Below are 26965 nucleotides of genomic sequence, written 5' to 3' on the forward strand. Positions count from 1 at the left end.
AACAGCTGAATCCTGCAGAACGGGTGCATGCGTACCTGCGGATCCATCATCATGCCTCTGCTGGACAGACTGTGAGCTGGCAACAACAAAAGCAGAGGGCCGGTGTGTGGGAGGGTCTGCGGTGGGCTGAGGAGCATGCGGTATGGTATGCAGAGCATGAGGTAAGGCATGCGGCTCATGCTGCATGGTATGCGGCTCATGCTGCATGGTATGCGGCTCATGCTGCATGGTATGCGGAGCATGCTGTAAGGTCTGCAGAGCATGCTGCATGGGCTGAGGAGAATGCCGCATAGTGCTGGAACCCGGCAACTCCTGATGCGGCAGCTCACGCATGTTAGCAGATGGTGCAGCAAGAACATGCGTCTGGCAGTGAGGACTGCGCATCGGTGGAGGAGCTCTCACAGGTAGGATGTGGGAGCAGGCAGCCGCCGTATCTGCTGAGCGCACAACCTCTGCGGGTTGTAGGATAACAGGAGAGGTGTTAACCTTCTCGGCATGATACTCCTGCATAAAAGCCGCAAGCTGAGACTGCATAGTCTGCAGCATGGACCACTTAGGGTCTACTGTGGTAGGAGCAACAACAGACGGTGCAGAGGCCTGTTGAGGGACCACTCTACCTCTCTTGGGAGGTGTGCAGTCATCAGATGACTGCGGCGAGTCCGAACTGACCCAGTGGCTACACCTGGGCCGTTGGACTAGCTCGGAAGGGACCTTACGTTTGAGCGGTCGTGAGACCTTGGTCCACCGTTTCCTCCTGGAAACCTCTTCCACAGACGAGGAATGTAAGGGCTCATTTGTCTGGGAGTGGAAGGGACGATCCTTAGCAGATGCGTCCGCAACCACTGAGGATACATCCGTGCGCCGATCAAGGCCTGCCGAACCCTTTGGTCCTTCGACATTGCTTCTCCCCTGGGCTTGGGAGCTTGCAAGAGGTCCCGGACTGGGAGGACGACTGGCACGCACAGATGTACCCTCATGCGCAACACTGACACTGACACTATGCACAGCACTAGCACTAACACTTCCCACTGCACTCTTCGCTTTCAGCTCTCTGACATCTGCCAAGAGCTGATTGCGGTCACTAACCAACGACTCCACCTTATCACCGAGAGCCTGAATGGCACGCAACATATCAGCCATTGCAGGCTGAGCACTCGTAGCAGGTTCGGGAGTCACCACCACAGGGGAAGGAAAAGGTTGAGGGGCATGGGGAGAGGAAAAATCCACAGAGCGAGAAGAACTCCTCCTATCTCTCTCCTTCTCTAACCTACGTGTATATCTGAGGAATTCATTAAAATCGAATTCCGAAAGCCCAGCACATTCCCCACATCGATCTTCCAATTGACAGGATTTTCCCCTACAATTGGAACATACGGTGTGAGGATCTATAGAGGCCTTCGGAAGACGCCTATTACAAGTCCTAACACTACACTGCCTGTATTTAGGAACTTGGGAATGGTCAGACATCTTGAATTTAGAGGTAGTCAAGGGGGAATTCCAAAGTAAAGCAAAGATCGTTAACCAATGAATCAAATTAATTCCAAAAGCTTGCTAAGCTAAGGATAAAGCTTCCTGTACAGCGAAGGCTAAATTTCAGAGCAAATACATCACCAAAACGTGAACAAAAGACTCCAAAATCAACAGCGTATCCATGTAGGTCTTGCCGGCGGCACGACAGAGGAAAAATTGAGGTCTTGTTGACAAGAAGTACTTGAGTACCTGACCACAGATGGCGCTGTTGAGTACACCCCCACCTGTATAGCGATCGCTGGCGTATCCCGACCGTAGATTTCTGTCGGGCAACGGAGTTGACAGCTACATGATCATCGGGTAAGATTAATATTGAAAAAATATAATTACTTACCAAAACCAGATTAAACCTGTTAAACAAAAATCCTAATCCATACATAAAAACAGTGCTTGAGCTAAGCTATCTCCCTCTCTATCATGCAGTGAAGAAGATTTAAAAAAAAAGGAGTACTGTAATTAGAATACTTAAATGGTTTTCCATAATCATTCATGGATTGAAGGCTATGGACCATCCAGTTCTGGAAAGTTCATGTTGTACCTGTATTGTATATTGTGTATATTGTATATCCTGTGTGTTGGCAATGAGATACCTGAAATCTTCAAGTTCAGTTTATACTGTACATGTTACTGATCAAATTTTACCACTTACTAGAATGCCACACCACAAAAACCTATTGCAGAATACCTTTGAATCCTGAACTAAATCTGCCTTTTAACATTTAATAAATCATAAAAACATAAATATCTGATGAAAGTTATTCACTTTAAAAAATTATAACTAACCTTCCACTGATCAAGTAACTTATCCACTTGCAGATCCATAACAGGCCTCCATAAAAACTCAATGTTCAGATGCAGATTGGTGTCATTATAGTGGAGATTTGTATGAGTATCCTCAGGAAACTTTGGATGTGAAACAGCAACCTACCAAGAAAAACAAAGCTTTATTACTTACTTAATTTGAAAATATAATTCTTCCAATACTCACCCAAAGTCCACTGGCTGTTCTTCCACCATAGACTGAGATTTGGTAAGAAAACTAAAAATATGAGAATTTCCTTTACCCCAGTGAAATAATCTCATATGCTTAGAAAAACAAAGCTTTATTACTTACTTAATTTGAAAAAATAATTCTTCCAATACTCACCCAAAGTCCACTGGCTGTTCTTCCACCATAGACAGAGATTTGGTAAGAAAACTAAAAAAAAGAAGAATTTCCTTTACCCCAGTGAAATAATCTCATATGCTTCGTGATAAGCCTAGATACTCCAGCTGAGTAACGCAGCAGGTTGGCTATTACTACGACACCCACTATTATTACAACTGACCAATAGTTTTCTGCTGAAGAAGCACAGTTAATGAATTAACAATTAAACTTAAAATAAGTAAAGCCCAGTAATACTCTGACCTACGTCATTAATTGGTTCCTGGATATGTTCCCTATAATGACACAATAGGCAACAAAGCAATTACAATCTGCTTTTATTAAAAAAGTGATAAAACACTAAAATCTGAAGTACTGTTACGCTAACACCTTAACTATGGTCACCTTACATTTCTTTTGCTTACTGAAAACTGAAGAAGGCAAGGTTGGAAATGACAAACTACTGACAACTAAGCCTTTTCAATAACATACATTATTGAACAATACAGCCTTTGTCATGGATATCAGTATAAAGCATTGTCTCAGTATAAAGCATTGTCTGAGCTGGGACTGATAAGAAGTGCACAATGGATATTAATTTTTTCTCCTTATTCATATCTCTTGGTCAAACTTAGCCACCTGGGGGGGCAAGCCTGTCCTACTAGGTGCCAGTCCTAAGCCAAGATAAATAGGGAGGGTTGACGTCAGGAAGGGCATCCGGTTGTGAAAATCCCTGCCAAAACCAATGAAATGGAAGCCGTTGTAGATGAACCGATGACCGCTAGGGCATACCCCGCAGGTAACGCGCAGATACATCGCCATAACTCTGCGAGAAATAGGCACGGGCTACTGCAAAGTGGGCAAATGCAGTTAAAGAAGCGAGCCCCAAAATCTATTAGCATTGGCACCTTGAAAGTTGGAACCATGACAGGACGTGAAAGAGAAGTTGCCGAAAGGATGGAGAAGAGGAAAGTCCAGACTTTGTGTGTGCAGGAGACAAGATGGAAGGGAAATATAGCCAAAGAGATGTGAGCAGGGTATAAACTTTTTTATAGTGGATGCACAGAATGAGGAAGGCATGGAATTGGAATCATACTAACTGGAAAGCTTAAGAGTTGTGTATAGGTGAAAAGACTAAATGATAAAATTATGCGTAAGAAACTAGAATGGGATGGAGAAATACTAAATGTTATCAGTGTGTATGCGCCTCAGACAGCTTGTACAGAAGAGGGAAAAAGATAATTCTTGGAGAAAGTTGGATCAGGAAATGATAAACATACCAAATGAAGGACTGTTAATGATAGGAGGTGACCTAAATGGTCATGTAGTGAGAAATAGTCAGGCCCTGGAAAGAATACATGGAGGATGGGCTTTGGGAGATCGGAATCAAGATGGTGAAAGGGTTATGGACTTAGCTGTAGCCTTTGATATGACAGTCATCAACACCTTTTTCGAAAAACAACCAAAGTATCTTACAATGTATAAAAGAGGTGGGCAAGAATCCCAAATTGATTTTGTAATAGGTAGAAGGGTGCATTTAAAAGAGATAAGAAACTGTAAAATATTCCCAGGAGAAGCTGTGCCCCCCAGCAAAGGGTCTTGACAGTAGACTGGGATAGGAGGAGAACAATAAGAGGTAGGCAAGAAATGATTCCAAAGATAAGATGGTGGAAACTGAAAGAACCAGAATATAGATAGATTGATTTATAGAGAGGGTTTTAGTAGAGCTTGGCACCTGGTATTATGAGGATGCAGTTAGAGTGGTGGGAAAAGACCAGCAGTATTCTGAAAACATCTGGCAAAGAAGTTTTAGGGATGTCAACAGGAAAAGGGCCAATACACAAAGAAACTTGGTGGTGGAATGATTATGTACAAGAGAAAATCAAGATAAAGAGAAATGCAAAGAAAAGGTATGATGAAACAAGCACTGAAGAACATAAGGAGATAAGTAGATTAGCAAAGAAAGAAGCAAATGTGGTGGTGGCACAGTCAAAACAAGAAGCATTGGATAATGTATATGAAGATTTGGAGACAAAGGAGAGTCAAAAGAAGATTTACAAGATTGCTAAAGGAAGAAATAAAGCGTCCAAAGATATTACCCACATTAAGTTGATAAAGAATGAGGATGGAATGGTAATGTGAAGCTCAAGTGATATAAAAGGAAGGTGGAAGCAGTATTTTGAAAGAATGCTAAATGATGAAAGTCCAAGATCTATAATTGCAGATGGAAATCCAAATTTATGAATGGTAAGAGATATAGATAGAGAAGAAATTAAGGTTACCCTTAGCAAGATGAAAAATGGAAAAATTACGTAACCTGATGAGATCCCAGCGGAAGTCTAGAAATGCTTGGGGGAATTTGGAGTGGATATGCTGTGGGATCTGATGAAAAAGATACAACGGAAAGAAAAGATCCCCAGAATGTGGAGGAATAGCTTTTTAATACCCATATTCAAAGAAAACGGGGATGTACACAATTGCAATAACTATAGGGCAATCAAACTCCTCCCACATAGTATGAAGCTTTGGGAAAGGATTATAGAGCGTAGGATAAGGGAAGAGACCAAGATCGAAGAAGAGGAGTTTGGATTTATGCCAGGGAGAAGCATGACACAAAAATATAGAGAAGGCCAAGAGATGTTACATATAGTATCTATTGACTTAGAGAAGGCCAAAAGGAATTACATTTAGTATTTATTGACTTAAAGAAGGCTTATGATAAGAGTTCCACAGCAGGAGATATGGAGATGTCTGAGAGAGTGGGGAATACCAGAGAAATATGTTAGACTGTTCAGAGATATGTATAAAGGAGCAGGCACACAAATAAGAACTAGTGTTGGTTTGACCGTGACGTTTGAAGTAGGGGTTGGATTACACTATGGGTCGTCATTAAGCCCCTTCTTGTTTAATATAGTAATGGATGTAACTACTGAAAGAGTGAGGGAATAGTAACCATGGACTATGCTGTTTGGAGATGATATAGTTGTGTGTGATGAAACCAGAGAAGGATTGGAGGGGAAACTGGAGAGATGGAGAGAGGAATTGGAAAACAGAGGGCTAAAGATCAGTAGAACAAAAACAGAGTGTATGTGTTGCAAACCGCAGAACCAATTGAATGACATATATTTGCTGGGTGAAATAGTAAAGAGGACAGAAAAATTCAAGTACCTAGGGTCATATGCGGAGGAAACAGCAGAGCTCCAAATGGAAGTGATCAGTATAATTCAAACTGGATGAAATAATTAGAAAAGTGTCGGGAGTGTTGTGTGATCGAAGAATAAACTTATAAAGTTCAAGGGAAAGGTTTATAAAACTGTAGTGAGACCTGCCATGACGTATGGTGCAAAGACCTGGTCAAAGGAAATCCAAGAAAAGAGACTCCACTGGTTTGGGCACGTAATGAGGAGAGACCAGGAGTAAGTTGGGAGGAGGTTGTTGGAGATGGATGTTCCAGGTAGGAGAAGGAGGGGGGAGACCAAAGAGAAGGTGGATGGAGTGTGTAACAGCAGATATGGAGGAGAAAGATCCCACAGTGGAGGACATTGGCGACAGAAGAAATTGCAAACAGCTTTCAAGAAATAGTGACCCTGTATAGCGGGAAAAGCTTTAGTCAAAGGAGAAGATTCATATCCCTTGGTCACATCCAATTTATCTAGCATTGTCATAATGTGATGCTAGAATTCAGCAACTTTACTTTTTAAGGGGGTTATGGATAAAATAAAAAGCTTGCCAAGATTTAAAAAGTTAACTTCAATGCATAAGCACAGCAGAACATAATACAGTACCTATAAACAAACACATACGTAGGCAGAAGACCTTCTAGCTGGAACAATCGGGAAGCTATTCAAGATTCGTAACAGTTCATTGGGGAGACCCTTAAGGGACTGAAGGATTCAAACCCCATTCCAAGGAGGTCGAACTTCTGATTGGAGACAAGTAATCTCGTAACTCCGTGTGAGAAGAGAAAGTTTCTTTAAGGAAGTATCTACTCCCTCCAGTTTAAAGGCGAGACCCAAGGCCATACAGTAGCCTTTGACTGCTGAAACCAAGAGAAGCATTTCTTCCCAAAGGTGTACCAGGAATTCCGCTATTGCTGGAATAGAGGCATCGCGGGGAGTGATACCAATTCCTCGACACCAGCCACAGAAAACAGACCACTTCGCCTGGTATACTGACACTGAAGAGCGTTTGAGGTGTCTAGATATCCTTTCCACAACTCGTTGCGAAAAGCCTCTATGAGCGAGGAGGTGCTGGACAGTCTCCAGATATGAAATAGAAGCACTCAATGTCTTCCAGCTTGAATACAGAACTCTCTTCAAAAGAGGAGTTTCTCAGCCTAGAAACCTTGGCCTGCGGAAGTTGTCGAAGGAACTTCTATATGATCGAATCCCTTCTCTTAAAAATAGTATTAGCCAACAGGTTAACAACCTGGTGGGAGAGGAACTCGATAGTCCTGGCGCCGGACAAGAAGATTTCCATCGACCTCCTTGTGAACTCACGAGACCATTCCCGAGATCTCATCAAGTGTTCCACAGATCCCAACCATAGGTCAAATCACAAAGTAGCCTGCATGGCATACTTCGCAACCTTTTCCTTTTCCTGGTTGATAATCTCCGAGGCTGAGTAAAATACCGAGAGTTCCATTAGTTTCTCAAAGGGCATACCCTTCGCGAGAGCCTCTATAGAGTGATCGAGAGGCAAGGCCGAAAGAAGATCATTCAAGATCTCGTCGTACCTCCTCTGCAGCACGAACGGCGGCAGGAGGAGTTTAGATGAAGAACATGCTTGGAGAGAAGCAGAGGAGCCTGTAGCTTGCGACACTACCTTCTGTCTGGCACTCGGGGGGGGGGGGGGGGGGGGTTGAGTGCCATAGACTTGGTCCAAGACCGTGTCTTTACCACTCTGAGGTGCTGCCGATGGATTTGGCAGTCCACTGATGGTTCTAATGCAGGCCAAGACCTGCCATAAGGCATGTTCCGAATCCTTCTGCTCCGCCTCTGAGAGTTTAGGGCTAGCGGCTGTGAGCAAAAGATCGTTCTCTAGACCGAATTGCTCATCCAATTCCGAGCTCACATCCATAGGAGCCTGGGCTGGGTCAAAGTTGTCAAGGTAAGCTGTTGACAGGGAAACTCTAGCTGACGTACTGGGCGAGACTTCTTGCTGAAGCGCGGAAGCTCTTGCCGAGGACTTCGGGATCGTAAAGAGGTCCTTTGGCTCCCTGTGCTGGGGCAGGAGTTCCTCCCTCAGAGAAGGCTTACAGTCTTTTTTATCCTGAGAGTACGTTCGGCCGCTCTGGAAGGAGGAATAACGTCATGGTGAGATGGTGAGCGAGCCTCCCTTAGAGGTGGAAGGGGTCTGTCATCGAGATTGTCCTGTTCTCTGTTGATGGAGACAGCCTAATCCTCTTCCTTTTCCCCCTCGGTTTAACAGGTGGAACCCGAAACTGAAGGACTCTTCACAACTCCTCTTCCGAGGGAAGAGGTCTCTCCTTACGAGTAGGTTCAGCCACGGCAGAACCTTCGGAACTCCTTCTAGGATCTGCAAGATGAGAGGCGCCGAGAAGGAGAGCAGGCAACACAGGGATTATAGGCATACCACACAAGGAATGCGAACGGGGAGTGGCCTCTGTCACAGCCTCTCACACTACGTTATATAGTGAGGAAGGATCATTTGGGTGGCCAGGAGTCCTAGGACTAGGAACCTGAAAAGGTTTCTTAGACTCCTTACCTGCAGGCAGGATTGGCACTGGTCTACCCGTCAGGGGGGATGCCAGGCATTGATACCTCAGAGCAGCGGACTGCTTCAGTGCTTCCTCAAGTCTTTCTCCCCGAACCCGATCTAATGGGTATCAATCCATGGGGGGGGGGATCGGAGTAACGTTCACATGAACCTATGCGAGGGCGGCAAATGACGAGGAGGAGAGCCCCGAGGTGGCAAGAACCGCTTTGTGGCATGTGAGCGCTCACTCGGCTAGTGAAACTGGTAAACATCCCGTCTCGAGAGAGGGTTTCCCTCGGCAGGGATACGGTCTTTCGTCACCATTTATCGCCCAAGAAGAGAGGGGAGAGGATGGTAAGACCAGCTTGGATGGCGCATGATGACCACTAGAGTAGTGACGAGGCAGGTCATGCAACGCTGTTCTGCCATGAGATGCTGTTAATTCACGTGAAGCTGTTCTGCGGTGCGATGCTGCAGTATGGAGAGCAGATGTCAGGAAATAATATCCAGGGTGAAAATATTAAAATAATAGTTAAAAAAAGACAAAATTAGTGGCTGAGAAGGGGGCATTGCAGGGCAAGAAAAAACTTAGTTCCTAAGAAAAAGGAAAAAATGTTTATTTCATTCCTGAGAGAAAAAAAAATACAATAACAGAGACTTATTAGAAACAAATTCAATAAGAAAAAAAACAAATAATTAGGTCGACAATAAAATTTTTTGTCAAATTTGAATGAGCTTGTATCAAGATCAAAGGGATTATAAAACAAGGTTGTATATCAGACCGGACTCTACATTCTCACCTCTAAATCAGAGACAAAAAAATTGTAATAACAAAAACAAAGCTTACAATCCTCACTGTTACAACCAGAGGGGACGGCTAAATAGCCTATCAAGTACTGTATATTAACTTCCTAAAATTATGCTACAATCATTTTCAAAGTTTCCAGCTGGCGGCACAAGAAATCATCAAGCTTAATGGAGAACCCCACCACATTACAGTTCAAGATCCACACAGTAAGTGAACAGAGCCTGGTCAAAAAAATCTCTGAATATATATTCAACCATGGGGTTTTCTTCCACTGAACTGTCCACTGCACTAATATCCTAAGAATTACCCACGTTAGAAAACTATAGGCGTTCACCAGCTTAAGTGTATATCACTTTCAAAAGCAAAGGGGAGTCCATAACACTCCCGCTGCCGGTCTTTAACAGGTTCTCCATAGTTCATCAAGTCAGATACTTTACACAGGTACCTACTTTTGACAGTCTTCACCAGGCTGACCAGTGATGTAAACAGGTGCAGGATTGTACAATGTTACTTCTATTCTAGTACCTCTACTTGACTGCAAGTCTAGTTAGCCTCTTCAAGCCTGACAGGGAGTAGGGCATGCGGCACAAAAACAATATCATGAGACAAGGTTGAGGGACCAAAATATACAAAAAAATAAGATTCTAATGAAAAATATGCAAGCATAATATAATAAAAATAATTTGTATATTTTCTAACTATTATTTTCATTTTTCCACATCATCATACCGAAAGCCTGCAAGCTCAGCAAGACATGAGCCCGAAGGCTCTGGGTTACGTGAATACCAAAGTTCAACATGACGAGAGCCCAAAGATCCGAAGTCACTAGAGCCATCAGGCTCAGCGAGATGAGAGCCCAAAGGCTCGAGGTTCGAGGTTACAAGAACTGAGAGGTTTGGCACAATGCGAATCCAGAGGTTCTGGGTTACAAAAGGACGAAGGCCAGACATAACTTGAGCATGGAAGCCCAGGGTCAAGCGATCCAGAAGGTCCCGGGTACCGAAAGCCCAAAGGCTCACTGCGACGAAAGCCCAAAGAAGGCTCAGGGTTATGAGATCCTGGAGGCTTAGCTTAAAGAGGACTCGTAGGCCCAGGTTTAGGAGAGCCCAAAGGCCCATTGTAACGGGGGTCACAAGAGCTAGGAAGCTCAGCGTAACGAGGACTCGAAGGTCCAGGGTCATGAGAGCCTGAAGACTCGGCCTAACAAATAGCCATGACAGCCCAAGGGCTCAATTTAACGAGGTTCAAGAGAGCCCGAAGACTTGGCATAACGAGGTACACGAAAGCCCGAAGGATCAACATAACGAGGGTCACAAGAGCCCAAAGGCTCTACGTAACGAGAGCCCGGAGGTCCAGGGTTATGAGAGCCCAAAGACTCAGCGTGACGAGGACCCGAAGGTCCTGGGTTACGAGAACCAGGAGGTTCAGCGTAACGAGAGCCAAAAGGCTCAGGATGACAAGAACGAAGACTCAGCGTGCTGTCACGAGAACCCGAAGGAACTACGAGACTAGAACCCGAAGGTTCAAAGAGGTGTCTCCTTACTGCTGGGCGAAGAGCACACCAAGGGTGACGAGGGGTCAGAGACTCCTTCACCCAATGGACTCCTGAGGAGGAACGTCTAGCAGAATCCTCTGAAGAGGGAAAATGCTCTGGCACAAAAAGCTCACAAGCTTTCTCTCGCCAATGAAAGGAACGTTCACCCGCATGTGAACATCACCTAGGACTATCTTTCCCCCCAACCCTAGGGGAAGAAGCGTAGGCGTAAATCACAAGCTGGTCAAAAGGAATTCTCTCTCATGGACAAGAGAGATGTTCCCCTGAAGGAGGAACTTCCCTAGGACTTTGCTCTCCCACCGCCCCAGGGGGAGAAGTTTCTTCTTCGGCGTCAGCCACGGGAGACCAAAAGTCGGACTGATGGGCGGCAGCACCTGCGACCACATGGGAAGGCTCCACCTCCGAGGAAGTTGGAGTGCGCTTCCGCTCAACTCCTAACTGAAGGACTTCAAAAACAACTTCCTTTGAAGGGGGACCATCAATGCCCAGCGATGGCCAAAAACATAATAAGTCAGAGATAGAGCAGGTGCTCCCTGGGGGGAGGGGCGAGACTGAATTACTAGGGAAAACAGTGCTGTCCTTGAGCCCCTAAGGTTGACCTGGAGTCAACAGAACTGCGCTGCTACTCGGCCATTCCCCAGAGAGGCGGAGCAGCAGCTTTGGGAAGAGATCGGGGAGTTAAAGAAGTCCGAGATTTCTTTGACTTCGAGGAAGACCACGAAGGCGAAGAATCCCGCTTAGACTTCTTTTTCCTACATGCATACCTCTCCCACTGGGAGGCCGACCACTCCCTATACTCATCACAGGTGTTGTCCCAATTACACCGATGGTCCTGGCAAGCCGCTCACAGCAGGTAGAGGTCCGTCTCTAAAGCAGACATGAAGGTACCGCAGGAGCGGCCTTCGGGACTAGGACAGGTACACATGAACAAGAAAGTACACACACACACACTGGAAAAAAAAAGCATAAAAGTATTATTCAAATAGTTAGTCTTGGCGGGAGAAAACGGCAGCTTCCATCCTCTACCGAGCCAGAAAGCAAATTGGTTACTCAGCCTAGGTTTGTGAGTGAGTGGGGTAGCCAGCAAACCCCCACCCCTCCTCCTAACTACTGGTTGGGGTGGTTATCCCACACTAAAATGTTCATGGCTCATATTTCAACTTCACAGAAAGTAATATCCCCTATAAACAGCGTAGGGTTTGTATTTAGTAAAGGAACAAATCAGCATTGGACACTTCCACATTTTCACAGGCATAAAACAAGATGTTCATTTATTGTACAGAAATATAAGAACTATGTAAAATCAAAAGATAGGTCTTGCATAAATTCACTTACATTATGAAGTTTGAGTATATCATAACACTAAAAGTGTAAAAATTACCTGCTTCACCATGGCGTGGAAAAGCTGACGTATTCTTGAATCTCCTAGAAATACGATGTGGTTCTGTTGTTTTAGAAAAGCAACATATCTCATACATCTTCTGGAATCTCTGAAAATAACAATGTATGGTTATGATTCCCCCTCTTTCAGTCAAAGACAATTAAGAATAAAAATCCTAATTCTATGATTGACCTAATACTTTTAACATAATCTAAATAAGATGAAGCTATAAAAAAATAAAACTTACAAAAAAATTTGCATATTTCCTAACCATTAATATACAAACCTGAGTTCTATTATTAGAGTATGACTTCAACAAAGCTGGAATCGCTCTTAATAATCTAATGAGATAGTACCAACAGGTGTTGGGAAGCTGCATAAACCTGTTATTCAGCTACACAATCACTTGCAAGTTGGTTGTGGCAGAAGTGTAACTTGGAGAAATGACAAATTCGTAGGTAATTTATATTTTTCCTAACTATACAAACTTTAGCTATTTAATATGGGTAATTATTTTCGGCGTAGCTGAAATGAAGAGCCATTAGAATTTTAACGAGGGTTAACTACCCCACCACTAGTTAGCAGGGGGGGGGGTTAGGGAGGGTAGCCTGCTAAACCCCCCCCCCCCCCTCACACGCACCTGTGCTGAGCTCACTTTGCTTAGAGGTAGGACTTCACGGGGGATAGGGCTGGCGGGCAAGTTTGATCAAATAGCTAAGGTTTGTATAGTTAGGAAAAATACAAATTACCTACGAATTTGTCATTTGTTCCGTAACTGAAATACAAACCATGCTATTTAATATGGGTGACTCAACCCTTAGGAAGGGTAGTAAGTCCCAGCCAGTACTGGCTTTTGGCTTTGCCCGGGGACTCAATATCTGAGTGTGTCAGCACTCAACAATAAGGAGTCCCTGCACCTCGCTAGCACCTTGCTATGCAAGGGCTGCGGCCTACGTAAGCTGTGTGTGAAGGTTTGAAGAGTGACTCATCCTAGGAAGTTGACCTGAAGTCCTTTAGATGGAAACTTTAGGCTAGGACTCTCCCAATATCACCTCGTCAGGGTATGGGGACGTGACAGTATTAGCTTAATACTAGGTCTAGGAACACAAGGAAACAGGGTTTACCTGCATTGGTTTGAGGTCAGCTGTGCAGAGAACCCAGGATGCTGCTTTCCCCAAGATAGGGGAGGATGAAGTAAAGAATAAGGGCCAGACATACCTTTTCATTCATGCAGACTAAGACCGGGTAACAATGACCTCAACCTTCTGCTACTTGTACATTAAGGAGCCCGAGGTTTAAACCAGCTGTCGTGCAGCCACCAAAGGGCTGATAGAGAACGTATCGAGCCTCCTGTGGGTCACGTCTTGCAGGTAGTGGGCTGTGAAGGTGGTCTGACGCTTCCATACCCCTACTTGTAGAACCTGCGTCACTGAGAAGTTCTTTTTGAAGGCCAGGGACGTAGCTACGCCCCTGAAATCATGACCTCTGGGGCGACGTGAAGGAGGAGGGTCTGGATTCAATGCATGGTTATGACCTAGCGAATCCATGCTGAGATGGTGTTCTTGGTGACCCTCCTCTTAGTCCTTCCAGTACTGACGAATAGTGCAGGCACACGGGGACGGGCTGCGGATGTTTTCTTAAGATACAGCCTCAAACTCCTCACTGGGCTTAGTAGATGGTCTGAGTCATCTGTTACAGAACGGAGACTAGAAATCCAGAAGGAGGCGAATCGTGGATCCACTACTCCAGGGTTCTGAGTCTTAGCAATAAACTCAGGGACAAAGCTGAACGTTACCTCTCCCCATCCCCTTAAATGGGCGATGTTGTATGAGAGACCATGGAGTTCACTAACTCGTTTGGCCGAAGCCAAAGCTAGTAGGAACACCGTCTTCCAAGTCAGGTGGCGATTCGTTGCCTGGCGTAATGGTTCATATGGAGGTCCCTTAAGAGACCTGAGAACTCGAACCACGTTTCATGCGGGAGGTCTCACTTCAGACTGAGGACCAGTAAGTTCATAACTCCATATGAGTAAGGAAAGTTCTAGCAGTGAAGAAATGTCCATTCCTTCTAGTCTAAAGGCGAGGCTTAAGGCTGAGCGATAGCGTTTTACTGCCGAGACTGACAGGCGCATTTCTTCACGGAAATACACGCGGAACTCCGCTATTGCTGGAATAGTGGAGAGATACCCCTTCCACGACACCACCACAGAAGACTTTCCACTTTTCCTGGTAGACTGCTCCTGATGACTTTCGCAGGTATCCAAACATCCTAATCGCAACTTGTTGCAAAAATCCTCCCAGGCCTGAAGTCATAGCGAAGATACGGCTTTGTGGAATATGTTGGCATGTGGTTGTTTGAGTAGATTGTGTCGTGGAGGGAGTTCTCTTGGGGGCTCATTAGAAGTTACAGAAGGTCTGGAAACCATTATGCGTAATGCCATAGCGGAGCTATGAGTCATTGAAAGATTGACCGATGTTCTGGTCTTGTTGAGTACCCTTCTCATCAGACAGAATGAGGGAAAGGCATAAACGTCGATGTTGTCCCACCGTGTTGGAATGCATCTTGCCAGAGAGCCTTGGGGTCTGGGACTGGGGAACAATACAACGGGAGACTGAAGTTCAGGGCCGTTGCGAAGAGGTCCACTTTCGGAGAACCCCACAAAGTCAGGACTTTGTTGGCTACCAGATGATCCAAAGACCATTCGGTACTCACTATCTGAGATGCTCTGATCAGGTTGTCGGCGAGCACATTCCTTTTGCCTAGAATGAAGCGTGCCGATAGTGGTATCGAGTGGATTTCGGCCCATCTCAGTATCTCTACTGCTAGATGGGATAGGTGTTGTGAAAAAGTACCTCCTTGCTTGTTGATGTAAGCCACTACTGTGGTGTTGTCGCTCATCACCACCACTGAGTGGCTCGCCAGGAATTGTTGGAACTGTTAAAAGGGCCAGAAAGACGGCCTTCATCTCTAGGAGATTTATGTGGAGGTATGCTTCTGACTCTGACCAGAGGCCTGAGGTCGTGTGGTGCAGCACGTGGGCCACCCACCCTTTTTTTGAAGCGTCTGAGAACAGCATCAAATCTGGGGGGAGGACAAGAAGATCCACTCCCTTTCGTAGATTGGATTGTCCTTCCTCTTAGTCGTCTCAAAAGATCTAATGAGATCTGAAAGATCCTTGTTACCTGACACGCCAATGTGTCGGTTACGAAAGACGGAGGCTAGCATGCTGCGGTAACCCTTGATGGTAGGCACAGCTGGCTTCTCTTTTGTACGCAGATAAAACAGAAAACTCTACTATATTGGCTATAGAGGTACTGGTAGAGGAAAGTCTATTATTCCTGTACCATACTCTAAATATGTCCCACTTGGATTAGTAAATCCTAATAGTGGTAATGTTCTGGGGGTATCTAACAGCCACTCCATCATCTCCGCAACCCAATGTCTCATGGGCCAAAATGGAGCTATCATAGTCATGCGGACGTTGGGCGAATCCCTGAATTTTTTCAGGACTCTGTCCACGATCTTGAATGGAGGATAAGCGTACACGTTTAGACCTTCCCAGTTCAGAAGAAAAGCGTCCACTGCGACTGCTTCCTTGTCTGGTACTGGAGAGCAAAATACCGGCAACCTCTTTGTCATTTGTGAAGCGAAGAGGTCTATCGAGGGTTGACCCCACAACATCCAAAGGCTGGTGCACACCTCGTGATGTAGGGTCAACTCTGTAGTAAGAACTTGCCTCCTTCTGCTGAGGAGATCCATCCTGAAGTTTTTCTCCCCTTCTATAAAGTGAGTAATCAGGGCTTGGTGAATGGCCACTAGCTCTTTAATATTTATGTGCCATTTCCTCTGAGACTCTATACACAGAGCCCTGTCGAGAATCGTATGCGTCAAACAGGGACAAAATCAACCTCTCTAGTTCAGACAGACTAGACACTTGAAGCGCGCCGTGTGCGCGAACTGAACCGTGTGCTGATTGCTGCGAGGGATCGTCAACCGTAGTCGGGTGACCACCAGGGGAAAGTCCTTGCGACATTTCCAGAGTGCCTTGAGCGCAATCTGAACCAATTATCATCCCCAGAAAAATGATATTCTGTGAGGGTGTTAGTTAAGATTTGGCCAGGTTTACTATCAGACCTAACTGTTGCGTTAAGCGCATTATCATTTGAAGAGCCTTCAGACACTTTACTTGTGATTCTGCTCTTAATGGCAGTCATCCAGGTACAAAGAAAATCCTTACTCCCTTTATGTGAAGCCAGGGAGCCACATTGGACATCACCCAGGTAAGAATGGGAGGGAGTCGTGCTCAGTCCAAAACAGAGTGGTTTGAACTGATAATGGTCTCGAGGAACACGAACCTTAGAAATTTTCTCTGGTTCGGGTGTATAGAGATATGGAAATACGCATCCTGCAGAACCAAGGACACTATCCAGTCTCCCTGTCTGTTCCCTGTAAGGACTGACACTGAAGTTTCAATGGCAAATTTTACTTAGCTGACGAACTTGCACAATGGACTGACGTCCAGAACAGGTTTTATCCACCCCCCCCCCCGAGCTTTTCGGAACTAGGAAAAGTCTGTTGTAAAAACCCCTCCGAGTAGGCGTACTCTACCACTTCTATGACTGATTTCAACAGCATAAGGTTCACTTGCTCTTGAAGAGCTGCTGCCTTGTTCCCTGAGTGGACTGTTGTCAACTCTATGGGTATCGACGACATGGGAGGCATAGCACGTCTCACTTTCTTGATTCGGTTTATTGTCTTGGGAATCTGTGAGCTTGACCTCCAGCCGCAATCCTCTGAGTTCCCCTTGAAGGGGCTCTCCCACAAAAGGGCTGACAAGTGGGAAGAGCCTCCTTTTGTATCCTTGTTAAAAAGCTAGCTGGGAGGACTTTCTTAGCAGTCCTAGAGATAAGATCTTGCGTAGCCTGTTATGCCAGAGCTGTCGACAAATCTTTCCCTAAGCCCGGAGGGAAAAGATGATTACCCAACGGAGCAAGTAAAAGTTCAGATCTCTGAACAAGGGACAAACCTGAAGATAAGAAGGAACAAAACAGTCCTCTTTTTAAGAACTCCTGCCGTGAAAAGGGCGGAAAGTTCGATGGAGCCATCCCTCCCGGCCTTATCCAGACAGGCAATCAGATGCATCTGAGCCTCGTTCTTAGGGTCTGTGGCTTCTGCAAGAGTTCCGAGAGTCCAGTCCATAAGGCTGAAGACTTCTATTGTCTAAAAAACTCCCTTCAGCAGATGGTCCATTTCAGAATTGGACCACATAACCTTTGACTTGCTCATGGGTGACCTGATTGAGGAGTCAACAAGTCTGGAGAAATCTCCCTTGGAGGAGGCAGGAACTCCTAAACCGAGAACTTCCCCAGTCGAATACCACACACTAGATCTGGAAGCCAGTTTGAGGAAAAGAAAAAGGAGGCCTTCCCTAGATCCTTTCTCTTGGACATTCATTGGTTGAGAGTTGAAAAAGCTCTCTTAACCAATCTAGCCAGGACCATCTTCTTGAAGGAGGATGTTTTTCGGGGTCTGCCCTTCAAAAACTGAGAGGGCGGGCTCTGAGGTATAGGTTGAGTAAAGTCTTTTGGATACAGAGATGTTAAAACTGTCAGAAGTTTTTTAAAGTCAGCTGCCTGTAGTGAATCCTGAGATTTGTCTTCTAATTTGGCTTATGGAACATCGATTCCCTGATTCGAATGGGTAGGAGACAAAACCGCGTCATCCTGTTGGTTATTGTCTTCCAAAAATAATTCATCTTATCCTGAAGGAATCTCGTGAAGGATATCATCCAGTTGCGAAGAAGCATCACGTTTATGTAATGTAAGCCTCGAGGGAGAGACAGGTTCCAGTGCTTCCAGCATAAGATCATCATGCTGTAAGGAAGCATCAACATCGGTAACCCCATACGAGGGAAAATCTTGTTCGCGTGCGTCCAGCATGCGTTCAGCATGTTGTATGTCAACAGCGTGACGTGAGGGAGCGTTACTTGCGCGTTCAGAAAATCGTAAAGGAGAGACAAAACTTGTCTATCCTGTTGCGAGGACAAGTCCCGACTATATGAGTCCATCATGTGTCCAGATTGAGACTGCTGTATGTATCCATGAGAGGTATCAGTCTACTGCATGCGTCCCGAATGCCGTGAGTCTGCCGCGAGCCGTGAGGAAGCGTTAGTATCACGTCCAGTCAGTCGCGAAGAGGAGACAACTGTTTGTCTATAGTGACGTGGGACAAAACCTGACTGCATGCGTCCAGCATGTGTCCAGACTGCCGCATGCGTCCAGTTTGCCGTGAGCTTCCAAACTGCTGCATGCGTCCAGATTGCCGTGAGCTATCAGCGTGTTGCATGCGTCTCGCATGAGCGAAAGTCGCGCGTTCCGCAGATCGCAAAGGCGAGACAACTGCTTGTCTATCTTGTTGTGTGGACAAACTTTGACTGTACTGTATGCGTCCAGCATACATCCAGACTGATGTCCGTGTCCAGAATGCCATGAGGGAGAGACCAGACTGCCGCATGCGTCCACCTTGTCGCTTGCCGCAACGCGAGCTGATCGCTGCGAGGGAGCGTTGCTGAGTGTCGAAAAAATACGCTGTCCGATGATATCTTGATTAACGAAAGACCCTTTTCTTTGTCTATTGCTGTCCTTAGATTCTTTTAGACGTGATTTCTCTGCCCGAGAATCGTAAGTGTCAAACAGAGACGAAATGGACCTCTTTAATTCAGACAAATCAGATACATGATGAGCTTCGTGTGCGCTAACTGAACGATGTACTGATAACTGCGAGGTATCGTACGATACTTCCAGCGCGCCTTGTGCGCGATCTGAACTGTGTACCGATCGTTGTGAGGGATCGTCAACAGTATTCGGGTGGACACCAAGGGAGAGTCCTTGTGACATTTCCCAAAATAGGGGAGGGGAAGAAGCGTGTACTGACGTAAACTGAGCACCTTCAACCTCCGACGAACTATGCGTCTTACGTGACTGTTTCGGTGCTGACACGTCATCTTCGTCTAAAAGGAAAAACCTCCGGCGAACACCAGTCACTGCAGGATGGTTCATTAGGAGACATACGTCTCTTGAGTACGAAGACGCCTACATTTTTATGTAATGGGATACGTCAACAGAATCGCTCGAGGGGACGTTCAATCGCAGATCAAGGTCTGACATCTCCCTTAGCCTTTCGACTTTCCTTCTCCCCGGGGTTGGGGAGCATGGAAGAGGTCCCAGGCTAGGAGTATGACGGACACGAACGAACGCACCCTCCACTGCACTGCGTCATTTTAAGTGACATTGAACACTAGCACTTTTAATTATTTCACATTAAATCTTAATAGACCTTCCCGTTGCGAGAGATTATACTTTTTTGTCAAGGGCTAGAAAGAAAATACAATAGCATATATGATTAATATTAGTATTCTCAAAATCGAAATATAAAATAACGATACAAGTAATTGTGAAAACAAAAACGATTGTCAAGAGTACAGTATTACGTATCGTAGATTGACTGCATTGCGTCACTTTATGTGCCATTGAACACTAGCACTTTAAACTATTTCAAATTAGATCATAATAGACCTGCCCGTTGCGAGAGATTATACTCTTTCGCCAAGGGCCAGAAAGAAAATACAATAGGATACATGAATAATATTAGTATTCTCAAAAGCGAAATATTAAATAATGATACTGTACAAGTATTGTGAAACAAAAACGATAGTTTATTATCTGACATCTCTCTTAGTAGTACTACGAGTGTAAAATGACTGTATGCTCGAGAAATCTCTAAATCGAAAACTGACTATGGGAAATATACTAAAAGGACCAATATATACTTGAAAATAATATATTTCCCTACATTATAAACATAGTAAGTTAATATTTTAAAAATTTCTTGCAAGAAAAGAAAATAATTCACAAAATGCAAGTCATACTAAGAAGATTACGTCACAGGATTGTGACGTCATCACGATGGCGGACTGAATTACTTCAAGGTAATCAGATCTCGCTCTGCTAAGAGTTTACGTCACAAAATAGTGACATCACAATGTTTTAATGTTTAAATGTTTTTCCTTCCATTATAACTTTAAGAGTTGTTCGTTAGTTAATAAAGTAGGGGGAAAAATTCTTTGATCCCTCACTGTACGAACATAGAATGAAAACAAATACATACATGCTCCCTGCTAAATACAGTGAGGGAAGTAAGAGCAGCTCGAAAGCCGGTCTAGCCCTAAACACAAAGTTGAAAATCAAGTTAAATTAAACTGTCCAAGTTGGACCAGTAAAAAATGACAAATTCGAAGATAATTTGTATTTTTCCTAACCATACAAACCTTAGCTATTTACAAAGGGTATTACTTTTAGCGCAGCTGAAATGACGAGCCAATAGTTTTTAACGAGGGTTAATTACCCCAGCGCTAGTTAGCGGGGGGTGGGGAAGGGTAGCTTGCTACCCCTCCCCCCTCCACACACCGGTGACTTGCTTCACTTCACTTAGAGGTAGGACTTGACTTGGGGGTCAGGGATGGCGGGCACATATGTGTAAATAGCTAAGGTTTGTATGGTTAGGAAAAATACAAATTATCTTCGAATTTGTCATTTGTTCCGTAACCGAAATACAAACCACGCTATTTACAAAGGGTGACTTACCCCTTAGGAAGGGTGGAAAGTCCCCAGCCTTACTGACTTCGGCTTGCCCGGGGGCTCGATCCCTCAGTGAGCAGCACTAGAGAGAGGGAGCCCCTGTACCTCACAGGTTCCTAGCATCGCTAGGAACGAGTGGCCTACATAAGTAGTGTGAGGAGGAGAGTGTGACTCGTCCTATGAAGTTGACCTTGAGACCTTCAGATAGGAATTCTAGGATAGGACGTTCCCCATACCACCTCGTCAGGGTATGGGAGACGCAACAGTATTAAGCTTAATACTAGGAGCACAAAGAAGCAAGGGTTACCTGCAGAGGTCGAGGTCAGCTATGCGAGGACCAGGATGCTGCTTCCCCAAGAGAGGGGAGAATGAAGAAAGAAGTAAGGGTCAGACATACTCTTTCATTCACACAGACTAAGACCGGGTAACAACGCCCTCAACCTACTGCTACTTGTCCAAAAAGGAGCCTGAGGTTAGACCAGCTGTTGTGCAGCCACCACAGGGCCGATAGAGAACGTATCGAGGCTCCTGTGGGTCACGTCTTGCAGGTAGTGGGCTGTGAAGGTCGTTTGACGCTTCCAGACCCCAGCTTGAAGTACCTGCGTCACAGAGAAGTTTCTCTTGAAGGCCAGGGATGTAGCAATACCCCTGACATCGTGGGCCCGAGGGCGACGTGACGGAGGAGGGTCAGGATTCAGGGCATGGTGGATAACCCTTCGAATCCAAGCAGAGATGGTGTTCCTGGTGACCCTCCTCTTTGTCCTGCCTGTGCTCATAAACAAAGCTCGCACATGAGGACGGACTGCAGCCGTTCTCTTCAAGTAGTACCTCAGACACCTCACTGGGCATAGTAGCAGCTGGTCTGGGTCGTTTGTTACAGAACGGAGACTCGCGATCCAGAAAGAGTCGAACCGAGGATCCGGCACTCCAGGATTCTGAGTCTTGGCCACAAACTCAGGGACGAACCTGAACGTTACCTCCCCCCATCCCCTTGAATGGGCGATGTCGTACGAGAGACCATGAAGTTCACTAACCCGCTTGGCCGAGGCCAAGGCGAGTAGGAAAGCCGTCTTCCAAGACAGGTGGCGATCGGAGGCCTGGCGTAATGGCTCGAAGGGAGGTCTCTTGAGAGACCTGAGGACTCGAACCACGTTCCAAGGAGGGGGTCTCACTTCAGACTGGGGGCAGGTAAGCTCATAGCTACGTATGAGTAAAGAGAGTTCTAGCGATGAAGAAATATCCACGCCCTTCAATCTGAAGGCCAAGCTTAAGGCTGAGCGATAGCCTTTCACTGCCGAGACAGAAAGGCGCATTTCTTCTCGCAGATACACAAGGAAGTCCGCTATTGCTGGAATAGTGGCATCGAGTGGAGAGATACCCCTTCCACGACACCAACCACAAAAGACTCTCCACTTCGCTTGGTAGACTCCCTCAGAGGACCTTCGCAGGTGCCGAGACATTCTCTCCGCAACCTGTTGCGAAAAGCCTCTTTCCGCGAGGAGACGCTGGATAGTCTCCAGGCGTGAAGCCGAAGCGAGGCTACGGCCCTGTGAGGGACACCAGAGTGGGGTTGTCTGAGAAGCTCGTGTCGTGGAGGAAGCTCCCTTGGGAGTTCCGTCAGGAGTTGCAGAAGGTCCGGAAACCATTCCGCGTGATGCCATAGTGGAGCTACTAGAGTCATGGAACAGTTGACCGATAGTCTGGTCCTGTTGAGCACCCTTCTCATCAGACAGAATGGTGGGAAGGCGTACACGTCGATGTTGTCCCACCGTTGCTGGAAAGCATCTTGCCAGAGTGCCTTGGGGTCCGGGACTGGTGAGCAGTACAGGGGCAGCTTGAAGTTCAAGGCTGTCGCGAACAAGTCCACCGTCGGGGAACCCCACAAAGTCAGGACTTTGTTGGCTATCTGAGGATCCAAAGACCACTCGGTACTCACTATCTGCGAAGCCCTGCTCAGACTGTCGGCGAGCACATTCCTCTTGCCAGGAATGAAGCGAGCTGATAGTGTTATCGAGTGGGTTTCGGTCCACCTCAGAGTCTCTACTGCAAGATGGGATAGCTGTTGCGAAAAAGTGCCTCCCTGCTTGTTGATATAAGCCACTACCGTGGTGTTGTCGCTCATCACCACCACGGAGTGACCCGCCAGGAACCGTTGGAACTGTTGAAGGGCCAGGAAGACGGCCTTCAATTCTAGCATGTTGATGTGTAGGCACTTTTCTGATTCTGACCAAAGGCCTGAGGCCCTCTGGTTCAGAACGTGCGCCCCCCACCCTTCTTTTGACGCGTCCGAAAACAGAGTCAATTCCGGGGGGAGGACGAGAAGACTCACTCCCTTTCGTAGGTTCTCGTCGGCCAGCCACCACCGCAAGTCTGTCTGTTCCAGAGACCCCATTGGGATCAGAATGTCCGGGGAATCGGATCCTTGATTCCACCGGGACTTGAGCCGCCATTGAAGGGATCTCATCCTGAGGCGGCTGTTTGGAACCAGACGGGCCAGGGAGGATAGGTGGCCTAAGAGACGCAACCACGATTGGGCGGGGAGTTCTTTTCGCCTGAGGAAAGGTTCCGCCACCTTCCTCAGCCTTGCTATCCGGTCGTCTGATGGAAAGGCTTTGTGGAGATTGGTGTCTATTAGCATGCCTAGATAAACCAGTCGTTGGGACGGCTGCAGAGAGGACTTCTCGAGGTTTACCACGATCCCCAGATCCTGGCAAAGATCTAGAAGCCTGTCTCGGTGCCGAAGAAGGGTCGACTCCGAGTTTGCTAGGATCAGCCAATCGTCTAGGTAACGAAGGAGACGAATGCCGTTCCAGTGCGCCCAAGTCGAAATCAGGGTGAACACTCTGGTGAACACCTGAGGAGCTGTGGAGAGACCGAAACACAGCACCTTGAACTGGTAGATCTTGTTGTCTTGGCAGAATCTCAGGTACTTCCTGGAAGACGGATGGATTGGGATCTGGAAGTACGCATCCTTTAGATCCAGTGTACACATGAAGTCTTGTGGTCTCACCGCAAGTCTGACCGTGTCTGCTGTCTCCATGCTGAACCGGGTTTGTTTGACAAACCTGTTCAGAGCCGAGAGATCGATGACGGGTCTCCAGCCTCCAGTAGCCTTCTTTACAAGAAAGAGTCGACTGAAGAAGCCTGGAGACCCGTCCACGACCTCCTGGAGAGCACCCTTCTCGAACATGGTCTCGACTTCGGCCTGAAGGGCCAGCCCCTTTGCCGATCCCATGGCATAGGAGCTCAACGACACTGGATTCGCTGTCAGGGGAGGTTGAGATGACGTGAACGGGACGCGATAACCTTGGCCGACCACTGAGACCGTCCAAGCATCGGCCCCGTGATGTTGCCACCTGCGGACGCAACGCTGAAGGCATCCCCCCACAGGTGGACACGCAGGGGGACTGCCACCCCTAGGGCTTGCGGCCGCGGCCGCCACCCCTAGAAGTCTTGCCTCCCCTGGAGGACTTACCGCCCCTCTTGACCTTGGCTGGAAAGGGCTGGGGCTTAGACACCACTTTCTTAGCTGCCGGTGCCTGTTTGGGAGCCTTACGAGGCGGTTGCTGCTGTTGTGGCGGGGCTGGAGGCTTATAAGGCCGAGTTGTAAGGGCCCTGTGGAGGAGGGAGTCCGTGCTGGATTTCCTCCACCTCTCAGCCGTTCGCTCCAAGTCTTGAGGCTCAAACAGGCTCTCCCCCAGGAGGGAGGCATGTCGGAGCCTACACACATCTACGGCGGGGACCTTCGGATGGAATCTCTCGGACACAGCATCGCGACGCTTCAACACCGAGTTGGCCCACAGGGTGGTAACCTGGTGCGCCAAAAACTCGATGGAGCGGGTGCCCGAGAGCAAGAAGGTCTCTAGGGCCTTCCTATTGGTCTCCTTGGACAAGTCCTCCGATCGCAATAGGATGCCCAGAGATCCTAACCAGAAGTCCAGCCACGAAGTGGCCTGCATGGCACACTTAGCGACCTTCTCGTGGTTAAGGATCTCTGCCGCCGAGAACGACACCTGCCGGGCAGAGAGTTTCTCCAAGGGAACTCCCTTCGCCAGCTCCTCCACAGAGTGATGGAGAGGAAGAGCGAGGTTGTGCTCACCCAGGATCTCGAAATACCTCCTCTGCTGAAGGCGAGGAGGAGGGATGAGTTTGTTCCCGGCAGTGGAACGACTGGAGGAGGCAAGAAGTGCGAGCTGAGCATTGGCCCTAGCTCTGGCACTCTTCAGCCCCCGAGACCAGGGCAGAGCTGCACTGGTCTTAGGGGCCTTCCGAACGTCAAGCACTTCATCCAGAATCGTGTCTTTGCCTTCACGGGGGGGGATGACTGTATCCGTAAGACTGTTAAGTTGCCTTATCAGGCTTAGGACCTGCAAGAAGGCATGTTCGGACTCTTGCTGTTCTCCTCCCTGCGGGCTGGCAGCTAAGTCTCCTGCCCCAGGAATCTCTTCCTGGGGTGATACGTGGACATTCCCCTGGGTAGTCGTGGGTTCCTGACGAATCCTTGCAGAGGATTTAGGGATGGTCTTGGAATCCTTGGGTTCCCTCCTGGGAGGGATACAGGATCCCAACAACGAGGTTCGAGGGGCCCCTTCCTCACGAGACGATTCTCCTGCCTGAAGCGAAGTCTCCCCCCCTGGTGCCGAGGGGAAGACTACCGCCCCACTGGACTCACCTGAGAACGGAAAGGCCTCGTCCACGGGAGAAGGAGAGAGTACTCGTGCAGGAGAGGGGACCCTCGAGACCGACCTCTTGGGAACCAACTTCGCCCTGGGGGAAGTCACCACGAAGTCCACTCCTCTCTTTCTCTTCAGCGTAGGAGAGACAGCCGCTGGTTTGTTACCCTGGCCTTCGAGTGCTGGTTTCATAACCCTCACTAACGCCCGTGCCAGCGGACCAAACCAAGTCTGCTGCTCCAAGGACACAGAGTCCGAAATCCTCACTAAGGTGAAAGGAATCGGGCGATCCTTTGGAGTGGACACGACGGTACCTGCCTGAAAAGAAGGTGGGGAAGAATGCTGTACTGACCTGTCTTCGTCCTGCAATACCAACCTGTGCTTGGATGGAGGTGATCCCGAGTGCCGTCTAGGAGCACGCGTCCCTGCTGCTACCACCGGCTGTGGAATTCGCCGCGAACTATGGTCGCGCGAGGGCGAACGGTCGCGCAAAGGCAAATGGTCGCGCGGGCGCAGCACAGGCGAGCGGTCGCGCAGGCGAGCGGTCGCGCGGGCGCGCAGGCGAGCGATCGCGCGGGCGCGCAGGTGAGTGGGCGTGAGGGTGGGCAGGTAAATGAACACGTGTCCGAGGAGACGAACGCAAGCGATGGCGCGACGGCGAGGGATCGTGCTGCCGCGTAGGTGAAGAAGATCGCTGGCGATGTAGATCCACAGGCGATCGATGACGAGCTGTGGTATGTCGATGCACTGATGTGCGATGGTGAGCAGCATGCGCAGGTGAATGACTGCGAGATGGTAAGCGATGGCGAGCAGCATGTGTAGGTGAATGATCGCGTGATAGGGTGCGATGGTGATCAGCATCCGCAAGAGGGCGATCGTTCAGGGTTGTGCGATGAGGAGCAGCATGCGTAAGCGGGCGATCGTGCAGGGTTGTGCGATGGCGAGCAGCATGCGCAGGTGAATGATCGCGTGAAAGGGTGCGATGGTGATAAGCATCCGCAGGAGGGCGATCGTTCAGGGTTGTGCGATGAGGAGCAGCATGCGTAAGCGGGCGATCGTGCAGGGTCGTGCGATGGCGAGCAGCATGTGTAGGTGATCGCTGGCGAGCTGGTGATCGCTGGCGAGCAGAAGGTCGACGCGTGTCCTGTGAGAGGACAGGTGGTGCGGCGCGTTCACGAGCAGGAACGGGAAGATCACTGGCGCGTTGGCGAACATGTGTTTCTGACACACGCGCAGCACGATGTTGCATAGCCACAGGACCAGGTGGATGGTGAGCAGGGAGTTCAGCAGGAACTAAAGGGTGGTCAGAGACCGCAGGGCGATGGTCCTCAAATGAGCGCTGACGCTCGGAAGAGAGCTGACGAGCAGGAGAGCGCTGGCGAGGGGGGCGAACATCAGGAGAGAGCCGACGAGCAGGTGAGCGTCGGCGAGCAGGAGAGTTTTGGCGAGCAGGAGAGCGCTTGTGCGCTAGCCCTGCTCGCGTAAGGGAAGAATCCCTTAGCCCCGAAGGGACCGTTGCC

General features: G+C 47.7%; 1 protein-coding gene across 1 annotated transcript in view; it reads right to left on the reverse strand.

Annotated features, from left to right (window-relative positions):
- The window catches only part of LOC137618146 (N-acetylneuraminate 9-O-acetyltransferase), a 196936-nt gene that overhangs the window by 127694 nt on the left and 42277 nt on the right, over window positions 1-26965 (reverse strand). The window contains exons 3-4 of the mRNA XM_068348176.1: window positions 12137-12245; window positions 2314-2454 (exon numbers count right to left, since the gene is read on the reverse strand). Of these exons, the coding sequence (XP_068204277.1) occupies window positions 2314-2454; window positions 12137-12245 (250 nt within the window). The remainder of the gene's footprint in view (window positions 1-2313; window positions 2455-12136; window positions 12246-26965) is intronic.

The sequence above is a fragment of the Palaemon carinicauda genome, chromosome 24, assembly GCF_036898095.1.
Source record: "Palaemon carinicauda isolate YSFRI2023 chromosome 24, ASM3689809v2, whole genome shotgun sequence".
In the NCBI taxonomy this organism is placed as follows: domain Eukaryota; kingdom Metazoa; phylum Arthropoda; class Malacostraca; order Decapoda; family Palaemonidae; genus Palaemon; species Palaemon carinicauda.